Below are 12,048 nucleotides of genomic sequence, written 5' to 3'. Positions count from 1 at the left end.
GAAAATTGCACCGTGTCAGGGTTTTTAAGGCGCCATACCTCAGACCAATCCACCTCCGCCAGAAAGCGGGAAAGAGCAGTTCCCCTTGCCGCACCCACGGGAGAAGGTGGAGGGTGTCTATCCCTTGCAGGGTCTAGCACCCCATTAAAGTCCCCTATAATAAACAGTGGCAGACCAACTTTGTCCATAGTAAATTGGAGGAGTTCCTTGAGCACCCCAGAAGAAAAAGGAGGCGGTATGTACACTATTGCTAAAACACACACAGTTTGAAAAAGCATACAATGTATGAACACATACCTCCCCTCAGAGTCCACCCGGACCCCCAGTTCCCGGAAGGCCAGCGACCCATGTATCAGCACACTGACCCCCCTGGAATATGCGGAGTGGGTGGAGTGATAACCCCAACCCACCCATGAGTACCGAAGACACCCTACAGAGTCCGCCACCAAGTGAGTCTCTTGTAAAGCAATAATGGCTGGGTGGTACTTTCGCAGCTGTTGGGCCACCATAGCCCGCTTGAGCGGGCAACCCAAGCCGCGGACGTTCCAAGAAACTATCGGCACCCCCGCCATAGGAAAAAATAATAGATGGAAATGGGTGGAGACCGGGGCCCCCCCCCAAAGTGGCCAAGGCCCAAACAAAAAAAATCACCAGAGGGCTGCCGGTGTGAAGACGTGGCATCGTGATAATGTCCAGAAAAACATGCGGTGTGAATCTTCCCAAAAACAAAATAAATGTCAGAAGAACTAGAGCTCAAGAAGTCAAGGCACAACGGCACCCCGACAACGAACTGTCTGAACACAGGCGGTCCACTCCAGACGGGCCCGGCTGCGGCCCTACCGTCTAGAAGGGACCCACCCGGCCAACATGCACAACGGTGCAAACACAAAAGTAGGCTCCAGAACAGAGCCGTGTAGAAACACATCCTCGCTCGTCAACACTTGCCATATTCGGAGCAGTAGATTCCAAACGGTAAACGACCCCGGCCGGGTCAAAAACAGACAGCGTGCTAGCGCACGTGCAAAATGTAGAGTAGCTCCCATGTTGAAGAGTCCGGTTACAGAAGAAGTCCCGGTCACTCCCCGTGCTCATCCCTGTTTCTACGGCCGAGAGCCGGCTCGTGAACATCCAGCCAATTCGCCGCGTCTACAGCAGTGTCAAAAAAATGCGCCCTGCCTTCCGCCGTAACTCTCAAACGGGCAGGGTACAGCATGGCATACACCAGGCCAACTCGGCGGAGTCTCTTCTTTACATCAATAAATTTGGCCCTTTGTTTTTGGACATCTGCCGAAAAGTCCGGGTAGAAGGACACTCTAGCTCCATTATATTTGATATCGGCTTTTTCACGTGCAAGGCGGAGCACCTTCTCCCTGTCCCTGTAGTGTAAAATCTTGGCGAGCATGGGTCTGGGAGCATTACCAGGTAGCGCCCTAGTGGGGACACGGTGTGCACGTTCCACCGCGTACAGAGGGGAGAAGGACTCACGCCCGAAGATCTCACAAAGCCATTTTTCTACAAAGTCCGTGGGGTCCCTGCCCTCCACCTTCTCTGGGAGCCTCACTATACGGACATTATTCCTGCGCAGGCGATTCTCGATATCATCTGTCTTATTCTTGTTAGCCTGAGCCTGCCTGGCCGTTTCCCTGGATTCCGTAATTAGTGTGGGTATCTGGTCCTCCAAATCGCAGATGCGACTTTCGGCTGCTGTAGTGCGTTCCCGCATTTTTTGTAAATCCTGGCGCAAAAGGGCCACTTCCTCCGTGAGACCCCCCAATCTGTCCTTCACAGTGTTCACTGATGCCGTGCATTTCTGTACAGCTAGAAGAATGTGTCCCAGGGTGGGCTGAGACCCCTCCAGTGTGTCTCCCTCCATCTCCTCACTGAGCTCAGGCTGCACAGATGGTTCCACATCCCCCAGGCCCTGCTGAATGGCCTCGAGTGCCTGTGCTCCTGTCAGGGGTACAGAGTCCACTTCACTGGGTCCCGAGATGTCACACAACTTTTTTGCGTACAACAGAATGTCACCAGCGCTGTCTTTTCCCCCCGCACGCACTGTTATGGGCTTCGTACCTGTATCTTTCTGCCTGTCAGGGCCGCGAGATGGGTGCTGCGGAGTCCCCCCGGCGCCATCTTGACCGGCCGAGCCAGGGACAGAGCCGTCCTTCTGCTTGCTCCCACGGGTCATAGCAGCGCCCGATCTGGACATGCAGGGTGTCAGGAAGAGCCTAGGACAAGGGACAGTCCAGGGAGAGCAGCGGGCAAGGGATGGAGTGCAGCCGCTTACCGGATCCAAGTCCGCCCAGGCGCCTCCGCGATCGGCCGCCCGCGGTAGGAAAGGCCGCGGCTTCCACCAGCGACTAGGCCTCAATCCGGATCTCCACAAAGTGCGGTCCTCCGCAAAAAATAAAGGCAGGATTCCTATGCAGGGATGATACCAAGCCTCCTGGAGGCGAGCTGGAGCCCGATGATTGCAGGCAGAGGCAGGATGGCAAGGGATTGGAAGCCAGCGGAGCGGAGCTCTACCCACGACCTGGGACCTCCGGATTGCAGGTACTCATCTGGGAGCAAAAGGCGTCGATGGACTCAGGGGGATCCCCTGAGAAGAAGCAGTCCACGGAATAGGGCAATCCGGCCGGGAAAAGGATCTATTTTAAGGATAAATGACGGGAGCTCCGTGAGCTGAGTCCACTCACATGCCCGGTCCGGCCACGCCCCCCGCGATCTGCGATTTTTAGCGGGACTGCGACATTGCAGCGGACAGTTCGGGCCCCTGACATTTTTGATACTTTTGGGGGGACCAGTGACATTACTACAGTAATTAGAGCTAAAAATATGCAGTTACTGAACTGACACTGGCAGGTAAGGGGTGATCAAAGGGTTAAAGCAGAGTTCCGCCTTCCCCTCCAAAAATTAAAAGTCAGCAGCTACACATACTGTAGCTGCTGACTTTTAATATTAGGACACTTACCTGTCCTGGAGTTCAGAGCTGTCGGCACCGCAGCCGATGTTTCCATTGCCTGTCGGGTGTTGCCGCCGAAATTGCCAGTGAGGGGACCCGGCAGTGAAGCCTTGCGCCTAGTGCGCATGAGTGAAGCGCGCTGCACATTCCTATTGGTTCAGTGGCGGGGGAAGGAGGAGAGGGCCAAACTTCCGAGGGATGTCGCCGCAGTGCCGTATCCCGGAAGTGGGGAAGGGTACCTGTCGAAAACAGGTACCCGTTCCCCCCCTGAAAGGTGCCAAATGTGGCACCAGAGGGGGGGGAGGAAGCAAAAGAGCGGAAGTTCCACGCTTTAAGTGCGAGCCTAGGGGAGTATTTTCTAACTGCATGGGGGAGGGACTTGGGAAATGAACACAGAGACCCGTGATACTATATAGAAGGATCAAAGGCGCTTTGTGTTCATTCCAGAGAGAATGGTGTGCTGTGTTTACAACAGCAGACCATCGTTCTCTCTTCATGGGAAGTGATCGCGGGTGCCCGGCGCCATTCCTGGCCCCAGACCCTGTGCTGCCTAGTGAAAGGTGCCAAATGTGGCACCAGAGGGGGGGGGGAGGAAGCAAAAGAGCGGAAGTTCCACGCTTTAAGTGCGAGCCTAGGGGAGTATTTTCTAACTGCATGGGGGAGGGACTTGGGAAATGAACACAGAGACCCGTGATACTATATAGAAGGATCACAGGCGCTTTGTGTTCATTCCAGAGAGAATGGTGTGCTGTGTTTACAACAGCAGACCATCGTTCTCTCTTCATGGGAAGTGATCGCGGGTGCCCGGTGCCAATCCTGGCCCCAGACCCTGTGCTGCCTAATGAAAGGTGCCAAATGTGGCACCAGAGGGGGGGGGAGGAAGCAAAAGAGCGGAAGTTCCACGCTTTAAGTGCGAGCCTAGGGGAGTATTTTCTAACTGCATGGGGGAGGGACTTGGGAAATGAACACAGAGACCCGTGATACTATATAGAAGGATCACAGGCGCTTTGTGTTCATTCCAGAGAGAATGGTGTGCTGTGTTTACAACAGCAGACCATCGTTCTCTCTTCATGGGAAGTGATCGCGGGTGCCCGGCGCCAATCCTGGCCCCAGACCCTGTGCTGCCTAATGGGAGCATGCACACGCCCCCAGGAGCGCTCCCGCGAAGCGCCATACATGTGCAGCGGTTCGCGCAGCCAAGCCAGCCTGCCGCAGCGGTCGGCAAGTGGTTAAAGTGTATTTTCTCCAAAAAATTGTGTTTGCAAAATCGCTGCACAAATACCGCGTGACATAAAAAATTGCAATGACCGCTATTTTATTCTCCGGAGCCTCTGTTAAAAGAAATATATAGTGTTTGGGGGTTCTAAGTAATTTTTTGGCAAAAATACAGATTTTTACATATAAGAGAAGTCAGAATTGGCCCGGTAAGCCAGTGGTTAAGTAAACAGGTTCTTTACCACAGTTCCCGGGTGTGAAGTCAGCCTAAAAACAGAACAGTATTCACTTCAGTACCAATATACAAGGAGACTCCATTTTCTAGTAAGATTGGCTGAATGAAGCCACATTTCTTCTCTCACACCTCGCCCACCAGGCCATTTGTGTATTATTTGCTATGTTATGCTGCTAATAAAGATGAGTGAAAACACGCTGGGGTTGTTGGTGTCCGTATTGTACATCTTTATTAAGGGAACACATTCCTTCCATACTGTTTTAGTCACACAGACGACAACAAGCTCAGCCCGTTCCCTCAGCGTCACATAACAAGTGTGTGACCATGAGAACGATTCCCGCACCGCGATTGGATAATCCCTTCATCTTCACGAGCTGACGTCAGGTGCCACCCTATAAAAGCCGAGCGACGGCGCCCCAGTGTTTAATCCTGAGGTGTTGAGAGATAAAATGTGTCGTCTTCATCTACAGCTATTCACCGGAGTTCCAGTCGCCAATCCCACCATCAGACACCTTGAACCTCTACCGATAGCCCATTTTAGCAGTATTCCTGAGAGACGCTTTAGTAAAAAGTGCTCATCTATCGGCTGATTCTTACTACACCGCGGCCATACACAAGGAAACCACCGGCTTCGCCGGGTACCAGAGCGGAGAGAAGCGGCTAGTGTGGGGCGGCAAACATGCCTAAGCCTAAAAAGAGGAGCGCCAGAGCCGCGGGTGAGTGGGGGATATCGGGTATAGATCAGGCCTGGGGGGAGTGTGACGCATGGCATGCCGGGAATTGTAGTTCTCCCGCGCTCACGCCAAGATTTGCTCACGTGGGAGGCGGGCTGTGCGAAAACTACAATTCCCACAAGCAGCGGCCTGATTAAGCCAAATACCGGTATTTGTCTGCTTTCCAGGCTGTGAGGTGGCGAGGTCTACGGGAGCACACTTGGCGCCCTAGAAGCTGCTGGCGCTGGGGTTTATATGGGATCTTTCCTCTTTATTAAACCCTCTATACAAATACACTCTAAATGATAGGTATGCTATCTTTCACATGTTAAAATCAGCCCCCCCCTCCCAAAAAAAAATAAAAAAAAATTCCAAAAAAAAAGTCCTGGAAAAATGTATTGTCGTATATTTGCATAGCTGTCAAACACTTTTTTGGGGGAAAAAAATCACTAAAATGCAATGCTTTGGTAAAATATATAAAACCCTGACACCGCATTTGCACTGAGGCGGTATGACTTTGGGGCGACCTGTGAAGTCGCGTGCAGTGTGACTTCGGCACGACTTGCACAAACTTCATAAAATGAATGTCTATGCAAGTTGCTCCAGGTCGCCCCGAAGTAGTACAGGACCCTTTTTCTAAGTTGGAGCGACTTGTGTCGCTCCTATTAGAACCGTTCCTGTAGTACACAATGGACCGCAACGGTGCGTGACTTGTCAGGCCGACCAAGTCGCATTATGCCGAGTAAATGGATACCAAACCTGTCCAGATTTTGCGTGCTCATGAATTGGTGAAAACTACAGTACCTACACCTTAAAGCGGAGTTCCAGCCTCACACACTCACCTGTCCAACGATGCGGCTGCCCGAGCCTCGCTCTTCTCCCTCTCTGCTCTGCGGCACCGGCATCACTGCTGTGGGCACCCGGCTTTGACAGTTTGCGGCTTCACAGCCGGGTACGCACTGCGCGAGTTGCGCTACGCGTCGTGATTGGCCGGCAATCTTCTGGGACCTCTGACATGTCCCAGAAGATTGGAGGGAGGGGGGAGGAGAATTTCCACTCGGCGCTCCGAGCGGAAGTGGGAGCGGGTACCTGTCAAAACTAGGTACCCGCTCTCCCCCCCCCCCCCCAAAAAATGACATGCCAAATGTGGCATGTCGGGGTTAGAACCACCTAAAGCGGAAGTTCCACTTTTGGGTGGAACTCTGCTTTAAGGCCCCTTTCACACTTCTGTAACTTGGGACTGCAAAGTTGCCTGAAAGGTCATACCCCATGATTTCCAATGAGTACCGTTCATATCTGTGCGACTTCAAGTTGCAACGACTTCAAAGTCCCTGCACTACTTTGGGCTGATTTTACTGCATTTTGAGGTTCATAGACATTGTTCCAAGTCCAGTCAAAAAGCACGGTAAAATCGTGCAAATTTTAGCTCCCAGTTCACACTGGTGCGATGCGGGAAACCCTGCAAATCCGTGTCGGTTCCCGCATCACACTGGAATCGCACAATAATTCACAATGAGATCTGCGAATCGCTGGGGTTGTCATTGTAACGTTAACGACACCCCCAGAGTTGTTCACAGATCGCAGTGCAAACTGTGAAATGGTGCAGGGATTAGATTGCATAGGTGTGAACACCCATGCGGTCAAATTCCAGTGCAAACCAAAAAAGGGTCCTGCACCATTTTGGTGCAAATGCGATGTGATTTCAGCCATACATTTTTGTATGGCTAAAATCGCATCGCACAGACATTGCATGTGATCTGCACAGCAATGCGGTGCAAATCACATTTGGTGTCTGGCATCGCACTAGTTTGAACCGGCACTAAGTGTGAAAGCGGCCTTAAAGGTCGCTAGGCTAGTGTGGTGCATTCACCATTTACATATGCGTGCGGGAGTAACATATGCTTTCGCATTTGCGTGTAAGCACGGTGAGATGGGGGTGCTTTACATTTTTTTATTGTATGCAAATTTTTTATTTTTTTTTGTACAAACGTTATCACTATCACATGGAATGAACAACATTCCTTTTGACAGCATGGGCTGTGACAGGTCCTCTTTATGGCCCTCCTCTGGGCTCCCATGCAGCCGATCAGAGATCAGTCTGATCAGCTGCTTCTCTGGCTGCTGTTGGTCAGGTAAACAAAGGGGTGGAACCGGAAGAGACGAATACTCGCTGTTCCAGGTTTCCAGGGTTAGAGAGGGGAACAACGTAAGTTCCTCTCTATACCAGGCTGCTATCGCAGCCGGCTGCATTGCTCCCGGCCTCCGTAATTGGACAAAGGAGGCGGTGGGAGTGGGACCCCCTTTTGCCACCCGCAGAAGTGGGGGCTAAATTAGCCACTCAGATCACTTCTACAGAATCGCCCGCTGCAGACAATGATACCCGGATGATGCTTGTAGGTGCAGGCATCTCGGTATAACCACTGAAACCCAAGTGGTTAAAGAGGAGTTCTAGCCTTAATAAAATCTAAGTCAGCAGCTACATGTACTGTAGCTGCTGACTTTTAGTATAAGGACACTTTCCTGTTCTGGTATGCGATGTAGGCACCCCAAGCTGATCCATCCAGTAGCTTCGGGTGCAGTTGCCAGCATCCTTATGAAAGGAAACAGAAGTGTAGTATTTCGGCTTCACATCCTGTTTCCTATTGTGCATGTGCAAGTTGCGCTGCGCTTTCTGAATGGTCCTGCTGTCCTCTGGGACCTTGCTTGGACCATAAGAAACAAATGGGTTAGTTGGCCTGGTTTGTATATGCTTTTAATTTGCTTTCAGTGAAGACCGCTATACGCTTGTTTCAAAATCTGTATGTCCGTGCTCCAGGTAAAGAACTAAAACAGCTGAAATATTTACCTGTCAAAGGATATTTCATTCTGATTTGTCAAATTGATTTGCACACAGACCACACTGCTTGGCCATACAGATTCTGGGTTCAGCCAGCAATGCAGCTTTCTGTGTTGGCTTTCCACCGCATCAAAGTTGTACAGTAACCAGGAATTGGGATATACAGTGCCTTGAATAAATATTCATACCCCTTGATAGTTTCCACTTTTGTCAGGTTACAGCCATAAAATGTAAATGTGTTTTATGTGATTGACCAACACAGTGGCATATAGTTGTAAAGTGGAAGGGATATTGATGGTTTTCAAAAATGTTTACAAGTATCTGAAAAGTGTGGTGTGCATTGTATTCAGCCCCCTTTACTCTAATACCCCTAGTTAAAATATGGTGGAACAAATTGCCTTCAGAAGTCACCTAATAAGTAGTACACCTGTGTGAAATTTAATCTCTATATAAATACAGCTGTTTTTTTTAAAGCCCTCAAAGTTTTGTTAGAGACACTTAGAGAACAGCATAATGAAGGCCAAGGAACATGCCAGACAGGTTAGGAAGAAAGTTGTGGACAACTTTATAGCAGGGTTGGGTTATTAAAAATAAAAAATCCTAAGCTTTGAACATCTCACAGAACACTTTTCAATCCATCTGAAACTGGAAGAGTATGCCACAACTGCAAACCTGCAAAGACATGGCAGTCCACCAGAACTGACAGACCGGGCAAGTAGAGGATTAATCGGAGAAGCAGCAAAGAGGCCCATTAACTCTGGAGGAGCTGCAGAGATCCACAGTTCAGGTGGGAGAATCTGTCCACTATTAATTGTGCACTCCACAAATCTGGCATTTACAGGAGAGTGGGAAGAAAGCCAAAGAAGTCCTGTTTGTGCGAAGCAATGTGGGCGTCACTGCAAACGTGGAAGAAGGTGCTCTGGTCAGATGAGACCAAAATGTATCTTTCTCTAATCATCTTCCAGGGCAGCACCTGAGATGGGCTCCTCCCACCTAAAACAGGAAACTCATTAGTCCACCATTATAAAAATTTCAATCATACCTTCTGCCTCAGTTTGTTTTTCCTCTGGATCCACAGGAGCTGCACCTGTTTGGTATTTTCCAGTCTCTGTGCGAAGTTGCAGGAGGCTCCCTGGCCAGCCTCCCATCCAGCTCTGCGTGCCTTGGGTAGTGTGGGTCAGGGGCAGCACATTGGTGCAAGCTAGCCCCGCCTGAGGTTTCACCCCTACTAAGGGGTATGCAACCACCCCCCCCCCCCCACAGCTGTGAAGATGCCGAAGGCATACCCCCTACACCAAACCTCGAGCCCACGAGGAGAGGCTGACCACAGGATACCAGAAAGCAGCAACAGTGCAGGTAGGTTTTCTACTGCATCCCTTTGAATATGTTCAGATGGTAATTGCAAATGGAGGGCCGAAGAGTCTTGGCTGCTAAAACTTCTGATGGTTCTGCAGTATACAATGTCCTAATACAGCCCCCAAATTTTCCACTCGCCTGCTCGCATTTTGCGAGTAGAAAATTCGGGACGCGTGTGGGGCTGCTCCGGGTGCCGCTCAGGGGAAGAGAGTGGAAGAGGAAAGCCGATGGATGGGATTACCACAGAGTGGGGATCGTTCCGTTGTAACCGCTTTAATTTGAATTGCTGGGCACTCGCCAACACAGTCCCGCCTCCTGGCCCTGCTTGATAGACAGAAAACCTGGCCAACCGGGATGTGTGACGTTTATCAAAGGCGTCGGGCCAGGAGGGGGGACTGTGTCAGTGAGCGGCCGGCCATTTAAATTAAAGCTGTTACAGTGGGACGATCCCGCTTTGTGATTATCCGGCCAGATTTCCTCTCTCCCCCTGCACTGGTCAGTGCATTGATGGGCGCGGGGGAGGCGGCATTGATGGGCGCGGGGGAGGCGGCATTGATGGGTGCGGGGGAGGCGGCATTGATGGGCACTGTTGAGAATTTATGAAGGCGTGTTTAGGGACGGGGCAGGGTAGGAGTTGGGTGGGGCAACTGGTGGAAAGTAACCCTAAAGGCCTGGCTAGTAGCTCAGGACTTGAAATTTGAAGCCCTGTCCTAATATGATGTTTTTGTCTACATTTATGATATTGTTTGAACATTAACATGGACATGAAGTAGACTATTGAATATTTTCAACTAGATGTCCAGTACCGAAGTTCTCCTTGTAACAGATCAAGGCTTTTGCCAATTATCTGACTGTGTTTTTATTTTGATGCTACTGATGGTCTTTTTGCATGGGCCTCAGCCGTATACGGACCATTATTTGGGAAGCTTTTTATATGCATACTGCTTTAACTCACAACTATTTGCAGTTGGCAATATTGTTGTCCTTTATACATAGACGATGTGTCTGGTTTGGGGATCAGGCCTCTGGGCAAGAGCCTGACTGGGTTGCATCTATCCATGTATATGGATTGTCCAGGAGAGCTGGCTCCTGACCCTACATTCAGGCATTACTAGACACTTTCCCTGAGCCTGACACTGGTAGCTTACAGGACATTAATCTGGCCCTCTAGCTTCAGGGGAATATGGTATCCCTTATCTTATCAAAAGCAATTGTTTATGCAGACATCCCTCCAATAGAGATGGTCTTCAGCATACCCTCTTATATAGTGCCATAAACTGAAGTTCAGCTTATGGCACTATATGAGGGTGTGCCTGCACTAAAGATGTGGGGCCACTACGTTATCAGTGTCTGTTCTATACGATAGTATATCCCTAGCCAGGGCGCAGAGGCAGCCAGGTCATTTTATATGATCTGCAGCACATTTTATGTACAGTGTTTTTATGGGTGTTTCAGCCTATCATTTGCTATCGCTCTGGCTTATACCTGTCTGGGGTTATGGCACTATTTTCAAATATAGTCCACAAGTATATGTGTGTATGTATGTATGTGTATATATATATATGTGTATATATATATGTGTGTGTATATATATATATATATATATATATATATATATAATATGGCCCCTGAGCAGAAGTGACTCAAAAGGCACTTTTCACTCTTGTGCGACTTGTTTTGCGATTTGCAGTCCCAAGTCGCAGGACAAGTCTAACTATTTCCAATGAGTACCATTCCTGTCTGTGGCTTTGGGTTGGTCCCTGCACTGCTTTGGTCTGACCTTGGTGCATTTTGAGGTCTATAGACCTCAACATTACACAGGCTTTGCTTCAGTCCAGTCAAAATCGTGTGACTTTGTGATCTAGGCGGAACAAATCCCATCGATTTTAGGTCGCAAAGGGGTTACATTCCTGGAATGCCTGGATTGCGAGCTGTCACATATGCTTGTTGCATCAACCGTGCTGTTAAGCCATAAAGTGGTTGGTGCCGTGACTCATCGTATGTTCAGTCACCATGATGGTTACAGATTAGACAGAAGCAGCTTCCTTGAACATCGGAGTGGGATGCGTTCACCCAAAGCTAGGTTCCCTGTCTGTTATGCATTCCCCCCCCCCCCACTGCCCTAATGCCAAGGTTGGTACAAAGTCAAGGAAGAAAAGGCTACAGTGCTAATTATTGCACCCCATTGGCCTTGGAGACCATTGTTCAGTCATTTGAAAAATCTCAGCATTCAACCTCATCTAAAACTTCCAGACATGCTGAACCTCCGGTCACAAGGGCCAGTTAACCACCTGAACCGCAAGGTCGTGAAGCTCTCAGCCTGGTTCCTGGAAGGGGGAGGTTACAGAGCAAAGGTCTTAACAGGGTGATTGACACAATCTTAGCTTGCAGAAAACCTGCGACTAGAGCCATCTACGAAAAAGTGTTTTCATACCAGAAGACCAACTTTTCCCTCAAAGGAGACCTCGGCCAAGAGGGCTATTCCCGCAAGCTTGTGGTTTTTTGTTTTTTTTTTACAGGAAGGAGCAGACAAGGGAATTTCCCATAACACGAAGTTTCAAGTGGCAGCCCTATCTTCCCACCTAGATATTAGGCTGGCGGAAGACACACAAGATTTTGTCTCATTAAGAAAAGCCATGCCAATGAAGTTCAGCAGAACTCCATGGGACCTCTCCACAGTACTCAAAAGGATTCCTCTCGGCACCCTTTGAACCACTGGTGGAAAGTTTGGTTA

General features: G+C 49.7%; 1 protein-coding gene across 1 annotated transcript in view; it reads left to right on the top strand.

Moving 5' to 3' along the window:
• Positions 1–4,819: 4,819 nt before the first annotated feature.
• The window catches only part of IFRD1 (interferon related developmental regulator 1), a 77,714-nt gene continuing 70,485 nt past the window's right edge, over positions 4,820–12,048 (top strand). Inside the window, exon 1 of the mRNA XM_082254454.1 lies at positions 4,820–5,125. Within this exon, the coding sequence (XP_082110580.1) occupies positions 5,089–5,125 (37 nt within the window). The 5' untranslated portion in view covers positions 4,820–5,088. The remainder of the gene's footprint in view (positions 5,126–12,048) is intronic.

Source organism: Pelophylax lessonae, assembly GCF_965119305.1.
Source record: "Pelophylax lessonae genome assembly, chromosome: 4".
NCBI lineage: Eukaryota > Metazoa > Chordata > Amphibia > Anura > Ranidae > Pelophylax > Pelophylax lessonae.
The sequence above is the reverse complement of the archived record's forward strand: the minus strand, read 5'-3'. Positions and strand labels throughout refer to the sequence as shown.